General features: G+C 41.2%; 1 protein-coding gene across 3 annotated transcripts in view; it reads left to right on the top strand.

Moving 5' to 3' along the window:
* STK39 (serine/threonine kinase 39) overlaps positions 1 to 22,013 on the top strand; it is a 198,848-nt gene that overhangs the window by 143,649 nt on the left and 33,186 nt on the right. For all 3 annotated transcript variants that reach the window (XM_073305735.2, XM_073305734.2, XM_073305733.2), the window contains 2 exons: positions 7,538 to 7,590; positions 9,684 to 9,752. In XM_073305735.2, the coding sequence (XP_073161836.2) occupies positions 7,538 to 7,590; positions 9,684 to 9,752 (122 nt within the window). The remainder of the gene's footprint in view (positions 1 to 7,537; positions 7,591 to 9,683; positions 9,753 to 22,013) is intronic.

The following is a 22,013-nucleotide window of genomic DNA, read 5'->3' as shown; positions in this document are numbered from 1 at the left end:
AGATACTTTCAAAAGCTGGGAGGAGGGAGAGAAACAAAGGGTCTGTGTCTGTCTGTAGTCGTCTTGGCCGGGGATAGACCAGGAATGGAGTCTTAGAACTTTTAGTAAGTAATCTAGCTAGGTATGTGTTAGATTATGATTTCTTTAAATGGCTGAGAAAAGAATTGTGCTGAATAGAATAACTATTTCTGTCTGTGTATCTTTTTTGTAACTTAAGGTTTTGCCTAGAGGGGTTCTCTATGTTTTTGAATCTAATTACCCTGTAAGATATCTACCATCCTGATTTTACAGGGGGGATTTCTTTATTTCTATTTACTTCTATTTTTTATTAAAAGTCGTCTTGTAAAAAACTGAATGCTTTTTCATTGTTCTCAGATCCAAGGGTTTGGGTCTGTGGTCACCTATGCAAATTGGTGAGGCTTTTTATCCAACATTTCCCAGGAAAGGGGGGTGCAAGTGTTGGGAGGATTGTTCATTGTTCTTAAGATCCAAGGGTCTGGGTCTGTAGTCACCTAAGCAAATTGGTGAGGCTTTTTACCAAACCTTGTCCAGGAAGTGGGGTGCAAGGTTTTGGGAAGTATTTTGGGGGGAAGGACGCGTCCAAACAGCTCTTCCCCAGTAACCAGTATTAGTTTGGTGGTGGTAGCGGCCAGTCCAAGGACAACGGGGGGAATATTTTGTACCTTGGGGAAGTTTTGACTTAAGCTGGTAGAGATAAGCTTAGGAGGTTTTTCATGCAGGTCCCCACATCTGTACCCTAGAGTTCAGAGTGGGGGAGGAACCTTGACATAGGCAAAGCTGTCACTTTGCCGTTGAATGAACTCACGCCAGAAAAATGATAAAAGACAAAAATACCGTATCGCCTATATTGTGAACTCTTCACAAAGGGATCACTTTATATCTGACCTCTGTCCTCATCGTGCATAACACCTTCAAAAGACAAGCCTGGGAGCTTACATTCATAACTTTGCTAGATACTAAAAATCATGGTTTTAAGAAAGAGAGTGGATTTATGGCTAATTACAACAAATTATGACCCACTAATCTCCATCCCCTCCCCCACCCCTCAGACAGGAGAGGTGTTAACTGGCCACTTCACCTTAAATGATCCCTTGAAATGTGTTAACTACTTACGTTAAACTATCTGTTCCACCTTGTATTTATCTGTAACACTCTGAGTACACTTCCCAGAGCTGAAGGAGAGCACTGTGTAAACTCAAAAGTTTGTCTCCTTCCTAAACTGTGGCCAACGGAACAATTGCTGGTGGTCTTCAGAAACCGGCTGGCCACATGATACTGGCTCTTTTCCTCCTTTATTTCCAAATTGCACCTTGTTATTGCTAGAAAGCGTTCCCTGTAGAGGTATACTGGCAATTTCCCTGTTGGAGATGCATCTTATACTGGCAAAAGAACTCTATTGCCAGTATAATCTAAACCAGTTCCTTGAACCGAATATGTATACTTCTTGGCTGGTATCACTCGATCTACGCTATGGCTTTTTCCAGACTAGCTATACTGGTTTGAGATATAATTTATTTCATTTCACATTCCTAACCTACATAGTATTCTGGTAAAACTTACTAGGCCTTAAAGAAACTGACTAGATGAGACAGAATGATGCTCCAGCACCATGGGGAGCTGAAATGAAAAAGACAGTAAAAATAACTTTCCTAAATGGAAAAAATAAATACTTAATGCACATGAATACTTCCCTTGCTGTTTTTCCATGTAAGCAATTGCTGAAATTGCCACGGAGACATTATGTGATTGCAACTGGGAGGGGAGGTGGTCCGTCGGAGAATCTATAAAGGGTAGTCCATATGATGGAACAGTTGTAGCCTATCTTTGAAAGTTGTGCTCTCAAACTACATGTAGCATGACCAATAAGCACTACAAAACTTTGTAGCTAATTTTGTGGTATTTTGGGGCCTGTAGCTTGTGTCTTGGTGCAGTGAAAGTTAGGTCATAATTTAGTCTTTTGGTTGTAAGATGCCACAGTCCAAAAAAGTCAACAACCCCAAACTCCAGACTATAGCAGGCCTTTCATTTCCCTGGGAGGCAAACTGCATACAGTGAAATGATGCAGTACCCTTTTGTAACTGTTAAACTGTGTTTTGCATACATGCTGCTCTGAAAGTCAGAGCATTTAAAAGGTGCTTATTAGTAACTTGCATCAAATAGTATATAATACTTTAATGTCTTGTTATGTACTGTATGTTCCAGCTGGGAAAATTTAATCTGTGGTTGCTAGACACACAGCCCCCAGAATAGTACAAATTCATATAATGTTCCCAAGTGCTGTATTTTGGATTTCTCCGTTTCCCAGTGAAAACACACATAGCCTGGACAATTCAGTGTTGGTACAAATCTGATGGAGTATGAGTCTATTGTTCATCCCATAAAAAGCATGGAGTAAAGAGTTGGTGCTCCTGTTGCACTAGCTTCAAAAGGCAGTATGCAGATACCGAGTGCCAGGAGGTGATGCCTCCTGCATTTGGTAAAACAGTGCCCTGTATAAGGGGGATGTTAGACATTTGACTCACTTGCTTTTTCAATGGGTGTTTAATGTGAAGTACACTGTCAGTCCTCTGCTGAATAAATTATTCCACATATTTCTGGGAATCTGATATTGGAAGTGAGCCAAAAGAATGAGAGAGCTTTTTCTTTTCTTGGTAAGGCTACTTGAAAGCCAGAGCCTCCCTGGTTTTTCCAGAGAGAAACATCATTTTATACTAATTCTCTCCTGATTAATGGATGTTGATTTGAATGCGGAAGCAAATGAGCCTAATAAAAGGCGGTATGTTACTAATCAGATAACTGCATAGTTGCATTAGCTATATATTTCTATTAGATTATACCAAATTACCTGTTAGTATCTGTTTTGCTAGAATAAAGTGCCAGATACTTCAAAGTTGAAATAATTTTCAAGTGTCTGGTATATTCAGTAGGTGGATACTTTTCATTGTAAACATTGCCTGTAGCTTTGTAATTTTTCAATATCTTCTAGCTCATTTTGGTAAGGTGAAGTGTCTATTTTTGTTATGTTTTGCTGTTTCCTGACTATATCATGTATCTAGCAAGTGATGATAGATCTCAGTCATGGCTGAATGTGTCTGCCTGTTGGATTTAGTTTTCCTACAGTAAGACTTCATGGCCTGGTACACTGAAATTTGAACCTGCTTATAGTTTCCTTACTGAAGAGAAGAGTAATGGACTGCAAAACACATTCTACTGCTAATAGCTTTTCAAATAGATTGAGCTGTTCATTAGAAAAAAGAGTGTGCTACAGCAATTAAGTTAGTCTCTGGGCTTAGCCTGCTTGCTGTTTCCAAAAAATGAGAGAGATTGCTGTTTTGCAAATGAACTAATGTTTTATTGATGGTGAAAATTAACTAATTCCAAAATTGGAAATCTGAAAGGAAAGGAGATTTTTGCACCACAATCCCTGTAGAATCTTAAGGAAATTCTTTAGGATGTATAGGAAACATCCAGTGGCTTTCTTGCATGCTGAACTGGCCGAAACGCCTTTTTCCTGGTAAATATGAAGGCAGTGGTTTTAGGCTTGAATGCTGTACTGTCTATATAAGCAGTCTGATCTCATATACATGGGAAGAAACTGTGAGTGGAAAAAGTACTGGAAAAAAGGAACTGTGTATATTAAAGCAGTTTTTAATAAACATTGCTGCAGCTAGAATGGAAAAAAAACCCCTATGCTTTCCTCTGTTAAAGCAGTGCTGTAGTTATGGTTGATGAAGCACTTTAATTATAAGCCTGTTTCCACACATTCTTACATTTCTTGAATAGTTTGTTCTCAGATGAAAACTTCATTGAGCCCAAATGGAATTTTTTTTTACTTTTTTCTAAAAAACTGTTAAAAATTGGATGGGCTCTTGCTAAGCTATTGCAGCAGGTGAATGATGTCTTACCCATTTCAGATATTATTCAGAAGTTTATTTTACACTTGGACCACTCAAGCATATTTTAAAGCTATAAACTAACCTCCAGTTTTAGTTCGCAATAAGTACAAGTAGCTTGGACATATTTAGAGAAAGTATATATTGAAATAAGTTATTTAATGTGTTTTTAAATCATATTGTGGGTGAAATTCACCTCACCCTGACAAAAACCAAGCTTTGCACAGAGACCAAAGTGGAGACAATGGGGCAACACTATGGGCAGGGTACAGAACTAACAGCCACAACCACACCACACCTCCTTTGTACTTGGGTCCATGTTGAGGGTTGTATTGGTGGCCCCTTTCACAGGGCTGGCCTTACCATGAGGTGAACTGAGGCAGCTGCTTCTGGTGCCAGACTGTGGACCCAGAGTGTAGAAAATTGTCTGCTGCTGGTGCATATTTTTTCTCTCTGCATATGCACAGAGATGGTGGAGTGCTGTGGTGGAGGAAGGAGGGCACAAGAGACATAACAGGCAGGCAGGAGAAAAGGGGAGAGGGAATAACGGAAAGCAGCAGAAGCTGCAGGGAGAGAGAGGAGGAGGGAGGAGCCTCTTATGTATCTCTCTAGCACCCCCAGGAGACTGGACTGATTAACTCCAGCTTCTCAGGGAGCTTCCTGTTTCCTGCTGCTTCCCTGAACCCACTTGCGGAGAACAGGCAGTCAACTGAAGTAGTAGGAGCCAGTTAGGCCCTTAAGACGCTGATATCTTCCCTCACTCAGGTCCTGCTACCAGCCTGCTTATTTGTCCCCTTCAATTGAGTGTTGAGAGCCACTATAGCTGGCACAGAACAGCAGTCATGAGTGAAAGAAGAAAATGCCCCTCTGGGGCAGCATTCAGAAAAAGAAAGAAAGCAAAGGGAGCTTTTCTATCTAAGCGGGAAGGAGCTCTCCTGAGATACATAGACACAGATGTTCACGGTGAGCCTCCCGGCCCCAGTGAGAACGTGAGTGGTGAGGAGATGCCTGATCTACCAGTTAGTCAGAGTACAGGTGACCTGGCAGCTACTGCAGCATCCATCTCTCCATCTCAAATGCCACAGCAAGTGAAAGACTTCATGTTCCCCAAAGACAATGAAAATAGAAGTTTCCATCCAAGACATTACTGGCGTGAAATCCCCAATGGTGACAAAGTGGAGAGGCCTTGGCTTATGTACTCAAAAACCCAGAATGCTGCATACTGTTTTTGTTGCAGACTCTTCCAGTCTAATGTTCCAGCCACACTGGGTTCTACAGGAACAAAGGGCTGGAAAAATCTGTCTAGAAATCTGGCATGCCATGAGAAGGCAGCAAATCACCAGAGAGCATTCCATAGATGGAAAGAGCTTGAGATGAGACGAAGGTTAAAGGCCACCATAGAGGATCAGCATCAAGAGAAGATTGCATCAGAGTCTCTTTACTGGCAAAATGTTCTGAAAAGGCTCATTGCCATTGTAAGAATGCTTGCTACCCAAAACCTAGCACTGCATGCCATTTCAGATCAGCTGTATGTGCCAAACAATGGAAGCTTCCTTTTAATTGTGGAGCTGATGGCTGAGTTTGATGCGTACTCCGGGAGCATCTAAGAAGAGTCACCACCCGAGAAATGTACAAATACCATTACCTTGGAAAAACAATTAAAAATGAGATCATACAGTTACTGGCAATAAAAGTCAAACAGAAGATTGTGGCAGATCTGAAGTCAGCAAGATATTACTCTGTTATTCTGGGTTGCACACCTGACATCAGCCATACGGAACAAATGACTTTAATGGTGCGTTTTGTAACAACAGAACCTAGTGAAAATGTCCCTGCAATGGTGACTGTCAGAGAGCATTTTCTAGAATTTATTGACATTGATGGTACTACAGGAGCTGGTATGACAAATGTGCTTCTTAAAAAGCTGGAAGATACAGGAATTGCAATAACTGACATGAGAGATCAGGGCTACGATAATGGTGCCAACATGAGAGGAAAGAACAGAGGAGTGCAGACACGGATCCGAGAGTTAAACCCTCTAGCTTTTTTTGTCCCATGCAGTTCTCATTCATTGAACTTGGTGGTCAGTGATGCAGTATAAGGATGTTCTGCAGTCGTGCTGCGGGAAGTGGTGGCCAGCATGTCCCTGCGGCCCGCACCACTTCCTGAAGCACCCATTGGCTGGGAACAGCAAACCGCGGCCACTGGGAGTTGCAGGTGGCCATGTCTGCGGACGGTCAATGTAAACAAACTGTCTTGTGGCCCACCAGCAGATTACCCTGACAGGCCGCCCACCACTGTTGTAGAGTAACTCTGTTCATTCACACAGAGATTTTCTATGACATTCCTTTCTTATATAGAATTTTATTTGCCAAAGTATCTTGCAACAGAAAATGTATACAACAATACCTTTGTCTTTAAAGTAGACAGACAAATAAATGACGTAGGGGATTGTGGTGTGACTGGAACAGTTGGCACTGGGAAAACACAATTGTAGCTTCTTCTTTAGTTAATGGAAACAAAGACTTCTTTAACCTGTTGTAATGGCCTGTTGCATTAGCCAATATATTAGTAAAGGTAATTTTGCATTTCATAAGTAATACATAGGAAACAGTTTGTTTTAATATAATTTTTAAATGTTCATTGCTCTAGCCTTTTTATTAGAAAAGCTTATTGTTAACTGTTTCTGTACTGCTTTTTTTAAAACTAAGTATTGCTATATAAATTGTTAAACCAAAAATTAGCCTTCTTATTGGGTTGCTTATAGTTTTGAATTCCCAAGACTTGCGTGTTTTGTACTGTTTCTCATTAACTGTCAGGCAAGGAGAGAAAACAAACCATTTTTCTTGCTCTGTATTTCTGTCCTCGATGGTGGGTGGGTGGTAGAGAGATGATTTGCTTCTAATGTTATAGTACATGATGCTGGGAGAGTTCTGTCTTTCAAAACATTGCTTTATTATGTTTTTTATTTCACTTGAAAACTAACATTATTAGGGTTATATACAAAGTCTGATGTTTGTTTTGTATTAGTTTTCTAGGTTTATTCTAGCATGTGGGTCCCTGAAATTTTCTGGCTGTAAATGGTGTGGCCAAGATCGTTCGTTTGGTTTTTTTTAAAAAAAAAAAATCTAAATATAATCCACCATACTCTGCAAGATATTCTTGTTTCATTGTACAGAGTTTTATTAAGATTTTGTACATCAAGTACTGAAAATATGAAGTACCATACTGAAATACTGTAGCAATGATTATCCCAATAACTTTTTAAAGTATGGGTTGTTCCTGTACTAGAGGACTGGTGCTGGGTTCCTGCCCCTCCCCGTCCCTCCCCCCCAAATAATAAAAGTTTGTTTTACTGACTCGGATGCTACTATTTTTCTTTATACTTTAAAATACATAATTCTGTTGGTTGCTCTTATAAGACCAGTATTGTTGAGTTTCCCTGGGATTTTCACCTTATTTATGTCTGCTTGTATTTTATACTCCAGTTGGGTAACAGCAGACCATAAAACTGTAAAATGCTCGTTATATATAACAGCAACTTATTTATAAAGTTAAATGCACTTGTAGTGAAGCACAGCTTATTCAAACTTATTTTAATGTTTGCACTGAATGTTTTTTAGGAATTCTAGAAAGGAACTTAATGACATACGATTTGAGTTTACTCCAGGCAGAGGTAAGACCACTTTTAATTAAAATAATTATTTTAGTGCTCAAAAGGGTATTTCAAAATTGATTACTGATTATGGTTAATATAAATTACCACTCTGAAGTGTTTCCTACTATGCAAAGGTTTTATATTACACTATTTAAACCAAACAAAAATAGTGCAGAATATGTAAATTCTAGTGATAAGGTTATATCTCGTACAGAGGTTATATCTTGTACAGTATAATAGATACAGGATAGACTTTTTGTTTCACATTTTAATCTAGTGAAATATGTAGTATTTAGAAAGGACGCTTTGCAAGGTGACATAAGAGTTACACCATAAAAATGCACATGTTGTAACAATAAACTGATCATTGTATGCGTGATGGAAAATAGAGTAAGGTATCCTTGAAAGCACATGTGGTTATAGTCTGAAATACTACTCTGAAAATGGCATTGTGGGGGTCCACATATGAGCCTCTTTTTGCTTCCATATAAAACTTGCTCAGTCTTACAAGTGAGAAGTATTTGCCAATTCTGCAAACTCCATCTTTATCTGAAAGTTAGCTGTATTTATTTCTGGTTTGTGTATCATCACTAATAATTAAGTCATTGTAATTGGAACTTCAGAATCCAGCTCACTTTTCCAGCTGTATTTGCTTTCTATTGCTAATAGTTGTAAGAAGCCATAAAACTGTATTTTTGCAGATATTATTGGTTAAAACACACAGCTGATAGGTTGAGTAAGAAGATACTGTTCACTTAACCAGCATTTGGGCTATAACTGTGCTTCAAATTTCACTGCAACAGAGTGTTCTAAATTGAATAAATACTAAGAGTGCTGCTGCCTAGAAAGTAATCTAAATGGGAAGGGAAATTTGATTACTTAAAAAAGATGTATTTTTCTTGGACATAGGAAGGGGTGTGTGTTTTCTTTGGGGTAAAATATACCCATAGTAGTGGTGTTGGGGTATATAGAGCTATATGCTCTCCTCTCATATTAATGTAATTTATTTATATAGTGGGATTTTTGCAATCACTTGTTTTTAATATAAGTACACAAATTGCCCCTATAACTGACAATCATTAAGGAGATCAGCCTTTAGATGATCCTCCAAACAGATCTTCATCTATCTGGATTTCTTACTGATTGTGGGGATAAAAAGAGAGAGAACAAGGGCTGACCAGGAGACAGTGCGCTGTTCTGACAGACAGGTAAACACCATGATACATGCTTTTGTGACCTCCAGGCTGTATTACTGCCACTCTCTCTAAGCCTGGGAATGAGTACACAAACCATGGAAAATGTCCAAATGATCACAAATATAGCAGCCTGCTTACTTAAAAACACCATTAGGCTGGATCCCATCACCCCAGGGTTCTGGTCAGTGACCTGACCTCCCATTTACGGACAACATTGAGAACAAGGTTGTGGGTCTAATCTTCAATGCTCTGCAGGATTGGGGATTGAGCTATTTTAGGCACGGTCTCTCTCCTTCCTTAGCCCTGGCTTTCTACAACAATTGCGTCCTTCAGGAATGAAGGAGCTGTACACAGAATAAGACATGAGAGTTGAAGACTGTGCTCTTAGTGTCTACTCCACAGCTATGGAACTCCCTGATCAGAATTACCTTGAAAATTGCAACCTTAAAATCCAAATGAAAGGGCCCATCTCTTCAATGTAGCTCTTCCTTCATAACAATAATAAAGCAAGCTAAACAAGAGAACTTAACACAATTAACTTTTCGGCCTTGGGAGAAAGAGAGTGAGAATCACAGAGCAACAAATCCCTATCTTATTTTCTTGTAAGGTGCTCTGATATTACAGTGAGTGCAGTATAAAATATCTAGTTAAGTAATTGCCAAAACCAGGCAATGATCTTTAAGGGCTTCATGAAGATTCAAAATGTTATCTTGTTTCTTGTTGTGCGGAATATGATGGGCTAATAATCAATGGGAAATTGTGGTACCTTTTTTTATCTTTTTCTAATAAAGACAGTTTTGAATTCAAGCACACTTAGCTGGGTGCTTGAAGCTGAAATATATTTTCTTAAATTGCATTGGATATTGATTTTTATTTTATGGCCACTAATACATATTCATGTCACCTTTTGGACAGACACGGCAGATGGCGTTTCTCAAGAGCTGTTCTCTGCAGGCCTGGTTGATGGTCACGATGTTGTTATAGGTAAATTACACTTAGTTTGCAATTATGCTCTTGCTACAACTTGTGCTAAATGGATGTGCTTCTGCATCTTTTTATATAAAATGCATTCTCTACTTTGCTTTCCTTTTTATATAGGCACAAGAGAGCCAGCAGTCCACTTTGATATAAATCCTTCCATTCTCTCTGGAAGTCAGAACTCCTACTAATTTTAACATAGGTTTTGATTTCACCAGGCTGTCTCTCCTGCTGTTTTCCAAGCAGTAAGGGGGCTAATTCCAATTTTTGTTCAACAGAAAATTGACTTTTGAATTAGCTAGTTAGGATTTATGGATGAGATTTTTCAAAAGGGCTCAGCATTGGCCTAATTCTGCTTCCATAGAAGTCCATAGTAAATCTCCCATTGAATTCATGGAGAGAGAGGGCAGGGGGTGGGAGGGGAATTAGAGCAGTCCTGAAAGCTTTTGAAAATCCCACCTGTTGTCTTCAAGCAATTTCTAGTGAACAGGGAGAATCTCAAAGTCGTTAATTGCCCTAAGGTCTTTAGTGATTGCTTCTAAAATACTTGGCAAAGAAAAACATGATTGGCTGGGAAAGTCTCTTTTTTTTTTTCTCTGCAACTTGGCTCCTCAAAAATTTGGTGCAAGAGTCCAGTAGCTTCCTCTTTTTACCAGAATAAAGGAATTGTTGAAGAGCACAACAAAGGACACTTGTGACTGGAACATCATTAACAAATATTAGTGGCTTACCTCTCACGTGATCTATATTTGGTACTGGTAACACTAACACTATGTAGAATTGAATTACTGCACCAGTGTCAGAATCAAAGCAGTCAACGAACATCCACACCCATCACATATTGGTTCAGATGAGTAGCTTGTCCAGTTTACCTAGTGGGTTCAACTCCTGATCCTTGCATTGCTGTCCTTCCTCACCACTTTGGTCCGCTGGGTTGGATCCCTGTACCCTCAATGATCCAGTTTCCTACATCTAAGTATGAAAAAGTTCTGCTTGAGGGCTTTTTGCCTCATCACATACCTAAAAGAGGTTACTTCAGATACTTTATCAAAATCTAACTCGCTGAAGTATTTTAGGAAGGAAACTGATATTCCAATGCTATTGTATAAACAAAGTCCATGTTTGTTTTGCCGGGACTGGGAAGCTAAAAAAAGCCATACCCGCTTTACATATAAACAGACAATTTCAGTCTCCACAGCTGTCAACCAGGAGTATGATTCCTGTCTGACTCAGTCCCCAAATGCAGCTGTCCCTCCCTGTTCCTTCTCCCACAGGTAGTCACCCAGCTCTTTTCCCAATTTTTCTCACAGCAGAAGTGGGAGGTTGCCAGAATTCCAGCCATTCCTCTCTGCATACAAAGTCTCAAGCTTAATATTTCAGCTTGCTCCCATGAAAAAGAATCCCTCACCTTGTAGCCCTCTCCTTTGCTTTAGAGATGGCATATGCATGGGATGGAGAAAACTGTATAGAACTTGGGGGGACAGGAAGGAGTATTTGAAATTCAGTCCTGAGATGGAATCCTCAAGTGAAAGAATCCATTGGGCGAGAGGGGCGGTAACCTTCAAAAAGCAGTGATAAGATGGAATACATGGAGGCAAAAAAGGAATCCAAAAGAAGTGTTTTGACCTCTAAAAGTATGGCCTGTGACAAGCTATATAACAGACTAGGAAGACATGAGGGAGAGAAGATCATCTATAAACTCCCCAAGGCAAGAGAGAATGATGAGGGATGTGAATGAATTTGCTTACATTAGACACGAGTATGGTATATTGCGCACCAAAAAAAAGTGAGTCAGTCAACCAAAGTTTAGAATGATTATTTTGAAAGAGTGATGAATGAGGAGAACCCAGTGAAGGAATTCAGAATATGTAAGCTGAACTGGGGCATGCTAGATTGTATACAGGAGGAAAAGGCTGCAGAGGCACTATGGAAAAAGGAGAAAGTACCTGGGACAGATGAAGTAACAGTGGATGCAGTGAAGTCATTGGGAAGGGAAGGCATCAAGTATCTTACAAGTTTGTTCAATTATACTCTTGAGAAAAAGAAAACATCAGATGAATGGTGTAAAAGGTTTGTGGGACTTGCTTTTAAACGTAGTGCACAGTGTAATATCTCTTCTGTCACCCAATTAATCTGACATCACAAGTCATGAAAGCATGGGAGAGCATGACAAGCATCTGCATGGAGTGGTTGGAATTTAGAAGGGTCAATATTGATTCATGGTGGGAAGGAGCACAATTGATAACATATTTGTGCTATGAATCCTGATGGAGGCATTTAGAGAAAAGAGTTGGCAACTGGGTATGATGTTTGTGGACCTGGAGAAGGTGTACTATCATATACCAAGAGAAGTAGTTTGGTGAAGTTAGCATTCTGACACCTCTCTTATTGGCCATGTATCTTATCCACAATATGCATAATGGAATGACTGTTGTAATCACAACTAAATGGGGGTACAGTAAAGAACTTCCTGTAAATGTTGGCCTGCATCGGGGCAGCATTTGAGCCCCTTTTTTCAGTTGTCATGGATGTGATAAGTGAGACTATATGAGGGGAACCTTCTTGTAACATGCTGTTCGCTGATGAGTTAGTGACATATGCAGAAGATTGTGAGACCCTGCAAGCCAACTTTGAACAATGGCAACATAGTTTTGAGCAGGCTGGTCTTAGATCGCCAAGCCTATGATCGCTGAGGGAGTAGGACTCGCCATGTCACAGGCAGAGAGCCGAGAAGAATGAAAGAATTTAAATACCTAGGCAACCAGTGGTTGCTGACTGTGTTTCCCCCCTGAGAAATACCTGGCATCATACTAAAGCTGCATGGTGCAAATGGCAGGAGCTGACCCCACTTCTCTGTGAAAAAAAGATACCAGTGAAGTTCAAAGATGGAGTCTATAAAACTGCAATTTGATCCATATAATATAAGGAACAAAGACTTGGCCAGCCACAAGAAAGGAGGTATATTCTCCACCACAGAAATGAAGATGTTGAGATAGTCAAATGGTTGTTCACCCTGTGATAGGAAACAAAATGAGGTGGTAAGGGGCCTAAAATGGGTTGCTCCAATTAAAGAAAAGTTGAGGGAGGCTAGGCTACATTGGTGTAAGCATATTCAGTGGAGACCAGAGAGCTGTATTAGTAGAATGACTTTTGCAATGATGGTGGACAGAAGACAATCAAAGGGGGAGACCAAAGACTTGGTATGTGGACTGAATAATTAGCAGATCTCAGAGATCAATCTGCATGACAGCCTGGCATCAGGACTGGTGCAACCATGCAACCACTAGGCCAACTAGGTGGTTGCCTAGGGCGCCAAGTGGTTGGGGGTGGCCAAAAGCGTGCTCTGGGGAGGCGGTGGAGCGAAGGTGAGCTGGGGCAGGGGGGCGCGGGGAGGGCCGCCTGCAGCAAGTAACGGGGGGGGGGGGCAGCGCCGCGCAGGGGAACTGCTCCCCGCCCCAGCTCACCTCTGTTCCGCCTCCTCCCCTGAGCACGCTGCCCTACTATGCTTCTCTCCCTCCCAGACTTGCGGCACCAAACATTTGATTGAACCACAAGCCTGGGAGGTGGGAGAAGTGGAGTAGTGGTGGCGTGCTCGGGGAGGAGGCGGAGCAGAGGTGAGCTGGGATGGGGAGCTGCCGCACGGCTCCCTGGGCCGAGGGGAGGGGGGGGCGGCGGCAGGGAGCTGCTGCACGGCTCCCCGGGCCGAGGGGAGGAAGGGAGGGAGCGAGCAGCAGCACGGCTCCCCGGGCTGAGGGGAGGGAGTGAAGGAGGGGTCGGCAGGGAGTTGCCGCACGGCTCCCCGGACCAAGAGGGGGAGGGCGGCGGCAGGGAGCTACTGTGGGGGGGGGCGTGCCTCAGGGCGGAAAGGGGGGTGGGGAGCTGCTGCAGGGCTGGGGGGGGCGGGGGGCGCAAGGTGGAAGTTTCGCCAAGGGCGCGAAACGTCCTTTCACCTGCCCTGCCTGGCATACAATCACGAGTTGTGGAAGAAGGCTATAATCCCAAACAGGGATGTGGCAATGAATAAGAGCCTTGAGGTGAATTGCACGGTGGATGGTGAGGAGAGTCAGGTTACTGAGAGAAGGGAAAGCATGGTGGGATATAGGGAGCAGGGGGTATTTCTAGGTTTGGAAGATCAGTTCTGCTGTGGCAAGAATTCCAGAAGGCGCAGGACTGGTAGATGTAGTGAGGGAATGGCGATATCGAGCAGCTGCAGGAAGCCATTCTTGCTCAATCTGCTTCTAAGGAGGGACCCTTGGAGGTCTGAATTATCAGTAAGATCATACTTGCACCTGAGTAAGCTGGAAGCTGGCTTCTCTTACCTGGTGTGCTGTCTGCACTCACTGGTGCTCCTTTTCTTGGATCTCAGCAACACAGACTAAATTTAGGCCTCCAAATCCCTGAAAACTGGAGCCTGAGGTACCTCAGGGGCTGCAGGGATGGGACTTGTGCCCCTGAACAAACACTAAATTAACATCTTTAAATATTCGATCAACTTTTTACATTTTGGATAAATAGAGATATTATCTAGCTAGTCAGTAATAGAAGTAGATTATCATGTTTTAATCCTTATTTTGGACTGCACCAAAGAGTTTGATATTTTTAATACATTGGGGATTTTGATGTTTATTGTTCTCCCTATCTATATGACTGTTTCTTGGTATACCATAGTCTGTCTCACATTGGAGGGGATAGCCATTTGTGTAGTTGATGGACATTTCATGACTGTACTAAAATCCTGTATGATTCCAATAATTCCAAGTAACAGTATGTCTGAATGGTAAAACTAAAGCAAGTCCTTACCTTGAATCCTGCAAATGTTGATCTTTGCACTACATTTTTTTTTTATTTTGCATGTAGTATTTCATAATGTCTCCTCCTTTGTGCAGCATTTTAATGTTCCAAAAATTTGTAGACAGAACAATATTCTTCTGGAATGTGGCTTACTATTTTCATATCTCACTGATGCACACACATCCTGCAAACGTTCTGCACAAAAATATAAAAATTAAATTTGAGTTAGATTAAGGTCCATTTACCTCCTTCAAAAATAACCGAACACTTTTTCTTTAGACAACTTTAACACACTATTAGGTGCCAAGCAGACATTAGGTAATCCGATTTTCTAGAGCTTTGTGTGGATACAAAATTTGTATCGCATTCGATCTGCAAACATGGTCTGTGAATATCTGCATTCTCGGATGCGGATATCCACATATATAAAGCAGATATCTGCAGATTTGTAGGGCTCTAGATATAAAATTTTGAATCCACATCAATCTGCAAACATGGTCCACGGGTATCCTGATGTGGATATCCACAGATTTGCAGGGCTCTACAAATTTTCATCTCACTGACATTTTATAACATGGGGGAAAAGTCCTATAAATAATGATGGTAGATGGAAAAGAACTGTGGCTGTTATGCCCATTACTAGAAGCAGTAGAGAACATAATACGGGATCCAGAGAAACTTGGACTTTGGGTTTCATGCCCAGATGTTATGTATATTTCAATCCATACTATAGTCATGCTTTAAAGGGATTGTCCAGTCTTGTCCAAAAAAATATAGACAGGAGCACAAACTGAGTGTTGTGCTTGTACACCTGAATAATAGATTTACCACGGATCTTTTAAATGTCATACCTTCTGCAAGAAAATAAGTGTTAAATCATTTGAACTGGGGATTGAAAAATTGATTTCCCACAGTAGGTTAAAAGAAATTAAGCAAAACTTGTTCCACTAACTTGAATACCGTTACTTGAGGAATTAATTTAACCAATTTGGGTTTTAAAAACAGAAGCTAAAATACTGAGGAGAAGATGGCCCTGAATGTGTAAATCTGCTTAGGAAGCTCATTTGTTGTGCATGTCTTGATATTGCCTTGATTACTTGAAAATAAAAAGCTTAAAATCTTCCTCGGGGTGTGTGTGTGTGTGGAGGGCTATGGCAGGGATATTAGTTCGGTTAACCTTGCTTCAGCAGAGGACCTGATTCCATTAGCTTCCAGATTGAATGCGGGTGATAAATTGCATTTCACTTTTTAGCTGAAGCATGCACAAATTCAAGTTCTGTGAAAGCCTTGTGAAACTTGATTTTTTCATAGCTCCTTTTTATAAATCTGAGGAGCTGTAGAGATGGAAAGTCAGGGACACCTGTGATTAGTGTGAGGATAGACAGTTTCTTGGCATAACCTGTTCCTGAAGGATTGTTGGAACTGTGCTCCTCAAAGACAGTTGCAGAAAGCGTGGCAACTGCACGTGAGTAAAAGCTGTTACTGGGGTTCATTTGGCATGTAACCTTTCACAACATTTGCTGTTAACTCTCAACATGTTTCACCTCCTGAATGCTACTGGATTTGCTTCAGTTAACATGGGCTTCAGAAGAAGATTTGAACTGAGATAAGGGTGTCAAGGATAAGATATGCTGTACTGGCAATAGGAGGAGAAGAGCAGACCCCAGTGGCTGAAAAAGAGGAGCCACCTGCCCCCAAGGCTTGGAGGCTCACAATACCACACCTAAGAGAAGGAGATGTAAGGTAGTGGAGACTAGCATGGAGGCACCCATCTGCTGACCTGACATCTTGGGAAGTGTGCTGCCTGCTCGGAGCCCTCATCCAAGACATCACAGAGTGTTTGCTGAGGCTCATTGGACCTCTGACCACTACCTCATGATGTTCAACCACGTGGGAACTAAGGATACTGCCTGGTATGACCCAAAGCAGAGGAGTAGGATGAGATTAAGGGCTCAGGCAAGAACATGCATCCTAGAGATGAATGCAGGGCTGTGCAGTGGATATTGACAGAAGGCTTTGGCTTCCTAGACTATGGAATGCTGTTCCAGAAAAGAAGATTACTGGGAAGAGATGAGGCCCACCTCAGCAGGAAGGGAAAGAGCACCGTCAGACACTGGCTCACCAACCTAATGAGGAGGGATTTAAATTAGTTCAAAGGGGGCAGCTGACAAAAGCCTATGGGTAAGTATGAAAAAGGTGACCTTAGAGGGCTAGATGTTGGGATGGGCGGGGGAGGAGAGGAATGGAAAATTACAGTAGGGTCATAGGAGCATCAAGAGAGAAGACAGTGGGGGAATGTGCACAACATATTAGATGTCTATACACAAAAGCAAGGAGTATGGGGGATAAACAGGAAGAACTAGAAGTAGTAGTACATAAGCTAAATTATGACTTTGCATCAGAGAGACTTAGTAAAATGACTGGAATATTGGCATAGTTTGAGGAAGGAAAAGTAGCAAAAAAAGGAGGTGTTGTATTATACATAAAGAATATATACACTTGTTCTTTGAGTGATGCTCCCATGTGTATTCCACAAATGGGCATGTATACGTGCCATGCACCTGAGTCCAGAGATTGTAGGCTAAGACCATCCACTTGAGAAACATTGAACCATCAGCCTCTGCTCAAGCAGCAGAGGGTTCACAGGTCTCAATTTTCAGCCCTAGCTACTACTAGCTTATGCTCAAATACATTTGTTAGTCTCTAAGGTGCCACAAGTACTCCTTCCCTTTTTGCAAATACAGACTAACATGGCTGCTACTCTGAAACCTGTCTTTTTGTGTAGACATTCATCTATCCCATTAAAAGTTCCTCCAGTTCCTGGAAGGTCAGGAACACTATCAGTTCAAAGCCCTTCCCTTTGGACTCGCCATAGCACGCAGGATATTCATAAGGATTTTCTCTGTGATGGCAAACACAAATGAGATGTCCTGACTGCAGAATTTTGCCATATTTGGACAATTGGTTCCTAATAGGTCTCCAACCACAAGGTTAGATCAGTGACTTTGTTCCTGCTCCATCTTCTAGCAGCACTGTGTGTCTGTGTTAATAAATAAAAGTCCATTTTGACCCGCCACACAGACAAACTTTACTGGAGCAATGCTGGACTTAGTTTCAGCAAGAACTTTTCTCCCCACAGAAAGATTTCAATGGGAAGCCTGATAACACAGGCTACTTGCAGACCAAAGACTATAGTCAAAATATGCCTTTCTCTACTAGGCCATATGTCTTCATGTACTTATGTGACACCATTCACCAGACTTCATCTGTGCTGCCTGCAGGCCTTTCTCTGGTCCAGGCAAAGACCATATGTCATTACTTATCTTACCTGGTGGTTGAACCCAAAACAAGTGCGAGTAGGAGTCACTTTCAGCACTCCCACCCCCAGTTCCACCACCACAAAAGATGCATCCCTTCTGGGTTGGGGCACTCACCTGAATGATCACACTGTACAGGGCACTTGGACCCCATGGGATGCCAAACTGCACGTGAACCTGCTAGAACTGAGTGTGGTCCACCTGGCCAGCAGGGTCTTTCTCCTCCTTATAGTCATTCTATATCCAAGTAATATTGGACAACATCACTGTATTCTTTATATAAACAAGCAGGGTGGAGCAAGATCCTTTGCCTGGAAGCAGTCAGGCTTCAGAATTAGTGCATCAGAAACCACATCACTGTCGTAGCCACATGCCTACCAAGTATCCAGTATTCTTTAGCAGGCAACCTAGTTAGGCACTTCTGTGCAGATCACAAGTGAGAAATACACAGTTCTGTCCTGAGCAAGATGTTCACTCTGTGCGGAACACCTCAATGGGATCTCTTTGCATACCAAACAAATAGGAAACTTTCCCTGTACTTCTCCAGAGCAGCTATGCGCCACGACTCCCAGGGCGACACTTTCCTGTTGACATGGACAGACCAACTGCAATATGTCTTTCCACCCATTCTCCTGCTACCACAGGTCTTGAGAAAGATTTGTCGTGACTGGGCCAGAGTCATTCTCATAGCACCCAACGGGCCCAGACAATTTTGGTTCCCAAAACTTTTGAGAATGTCAGCCCATCCTTCTCTCCGGGTCCGTCCCTTCTTAGATCGCCTAACTCAGGAAGACTGCAAAATGAGACACTCCAGTTCAGATTCACTTCACCTGATGGCCTGGCATTTGGATGGGCATCAGATCTAGAATGCTCATGTTCAGAGGCTATTCAAGCCATTCTTACTCAACGTAAGAAAGATTCAATTAGGAACTGCTACCTAACTAAATGGAAACATTTTCTACCTGGGCCCAGGCAATCAGTCTTCTTCAGACTAAAGATATCCCAGTCAATTTAGATTATGTCCTGTCATTGAAGAACTCGTGTCTTTTCATTAGCTCATTGCTGGTCTATCTTGCAGTAATCAGTGCATTCTTCCCTCTAGTTGACCGGGTTCTGTGTTTACTCACCCAACTCAGAAATCAGAGTTAGGAGCAAGATGTAGGGCCAAGGTAGGGAATAGTGGTATGTTACCGATTCTGTACAATAGAGACTTTCAAAAAGGACTAGATCAAAGCTCACTAACAAACTGTTAATGCATACCAGCAGGGTTCACTCAGTCTGCAGCAGGTTAGTGTGGGGTAGATTCACACCCCAGCTTGCCGCAAACTAAATGGTTGTGTAGAAGAGCCTTAAGTGATTAAAGCTTGCCGTATGCAATTCAACTGATTTAGCTTGGACACCAGGCAAGCTTGCTACTTGGATCTATTTAGCCGAACTAAACTTTTAAGCTATTGGTTTGACAATGGTCAAGCAGGTCAAACAAGAGTAAGCTTTGTGGCAGTTTAGCTACAAAATAGCAACTCAGTTCAGAAATATGTTTGGCACAGTTTGTCAATCTATAGTCCCCTCCATCTATTATTGTGGTTAAAAAGATAGTAAATTCCAAGCTTTGCATATCCTACACATGCTTTTTTTTTTTTTTAAGGGAATGTTTTGTCTTCTATGAAGCCAATGGAAGTATATATTTCTGCAACAGCTCAAAAGATGTACTACTTTATGTGCTAAAGACTAGGTTCAATTAAATCCCACAAAGTCAAGATACTCTTACAGTTATTAACGTGTCCCTTTCTGCCAAGGGCTTGGTGATGAGGTATACAATTGTGCATCCATGTGTAATTGACATGATTCTTTTGTGTTCAGAAACGATTGCCAAGAGACCTCCATATAGATTTTAAACCGCATAGAGGATAGGATAGAGTCTGATACATATCAGATATTTTGATGCACTTGTTCACTACCACTGCTTTGACTCCTATTTTCCAGATATTATAATCCGAACCAAGCAACATCACTTAGTCACCAGAGCAACAACTTTTTGTTCAATAGTATCAAAAATTTCTTGCTGAGAAGTCTACTATGTCGAAAAGAGCTAACTGAGTAATACGTAGATAATATTTGGAATGGGTAACACAAAACATTTCTTTATCTACATCTGTTGCATTTTCTTGTAAGACGTTTGAAGCCATTTGGAGAGTATTGTTTGAATCTCATTTCTACACCTGCCCTTTCATTAATGCTAACTTAAAATATCACAGTTTGGCTTGATTTCTTTTTACTTGGGTGCTGATTCACATTCAGCAAAGATGGTAAGGACTACTGCAATAAGTAGGTGGGGCTGAAAGCCTCACATCTGTAGTAAAAGATTGGTGTGGCCAGCACACTTGTCTTTGAATTCAACAAAGAATGGGTGCTTGACCAACTTCACAGTGGCTTCACCATAAGGAATACCGAGCAATAAAGAATACTATTGATGGCTTTCTATTAACCATAGAATGCAGTGTCATATAAATTAGAAAATGAAAAGACTACTGGTCTCCCCCGCCTCCTACTGATAAATTATTCCCTACAATATTTTATTGTTTATTTATGTATTTAATTTTATTTACTTTTGTCCAATCTAGTTTCAAATGTCTCACATGCTAGAGCTTCTGCCTCTTCCCTTTTGAATAGTTTTTGCATTTTTAGCATCAGAATTTGCCCTCCCTCCTTTGCTTACCTCCTTTTCCACTCACTTACTTCTGGTTAATAGTCCCTTATGCTCAGGTTAATAATTCCTCTTTCCCCTTTGTGTTTATTGCATCATTCAAGTATCTGAAGTTAGTGTTAGATAACATAGGACCTGGGGATTCAGGTGAGGTTGGTGGCAGCCATGACTACCCTCTGTCTTGGTTTTTTGTTCTACTGTTATGCGTTAAGGTCTAAAATGGAGGATAGTGCATATGCCAGGCCAAGCGCTGAGGCTGCTAGGCGCACCAGCGAACACCAAAGTGAAGCAGTGGCCGTAGTACTACCAATGCTCCATATAAAAAGAGAAAAAACTATGCCCATCTTGGTTCCAACTATCTCCATCCAACAGTTCTCTTACTTCTTCTTCCAGGACTTAATGCTTCAGAGCTTGCAGCCTAAAATCTGATCAGCTTTATTTTTGTACCATATCATATTGCAAACTCTTAGCTAACTAGTTGAGTGATCACCACAAGTTTCACTCTTAGATTGGTTGCCCTGAGACTATTTCATTCATTCATTTTGTTTGCAAGTCAATCTTTTTGTGATACATCTGCCATACCACAAGAGCTATTTTTTGTCATGAATTTCTGTCCAGGGAATTGCTGTTAGTAAATGAATAGTGGTTTTGCTTGTTTGTCTGGAGAGGTAAAAGCAGAAGTGTCCATGTTAATCCACATGTGATTTCCCTTTTTTTGGAAGAAAGAAAGGTTGTTAGTTTTGAGACACATAGACCACATGATGCATAAAGACTTTTTGTATAGTACTTTAAGCAGCTTGATTGCTCACTAGAATGATACGGCTCTGAAGGATATAAAAAGGTAGAGTCTTCTCTTCATTCAAGAATCCTGTAGGGATTCACTTGTAACTTACCGTGTGATTATACTTGTCTGCTTCAACCAAAGGATCCAAAAGTGAAAGCTCAGTATGTTAACTTTTACTCTTCTTAACATCTTCCTATTACAGCATTTGAAGCTGTAGGCACAGGAAAATGTCATACAGTTCCTCATGGCTTGCCCTTTTTGCTTTCATAGGTCTTTTTTTTCCCTTTGGCTTTGTTTATCCCCCATCTTCATCTTTTTTAAAAAAATCTACTTATCAGCTGAACTTAGGCTAGAATTATGTGAACAAAAAGCATCACTATCACTGTTCTTTCTCAAAAAGAAAAGGAGTACTTGTGGCACCTTAGAGACTAACCAATTTATTTGAGCATGAGCTTTCGTGAGCTACAGCTCACTCATCCGATGAAGTGAGCTGTAGCTCACGAAAGCTCATGCTCAAATAAATTGGTTAGTCTCTAAGGTGCCACAAGTACTCCTTTTCTTTTTGCGAATACAGACTAACACGGCTGTTACTCTGAAAACTGTTCTTTCTGTAACCAGAAAAGTGATTGTGCTGAAAGTAAGTGTATAGGAGTTATTTATGAAAAGCTACA

This window comes from Lepidochelys kempii, chromosome 11 (genome assembly GCF_965140285.1).
Source record: "Lepidochelys kempii isolate rLepKem1 chromosome 11, rLepKem1.hap1, whole genome shotgun sequence".
Classification (NCBI taxonomy): domain Eukaryota; kingdom Metazoa; phylum Chordata; order Testudines; family Cheloniidae; genus Lepidochelys; species Lepidochelys kempii.
The sequence above is the reverse complement of the archived record's forward strand: the minus strand, read 5'-3'. Positions and strand labels throughout refer to the sequence as shown.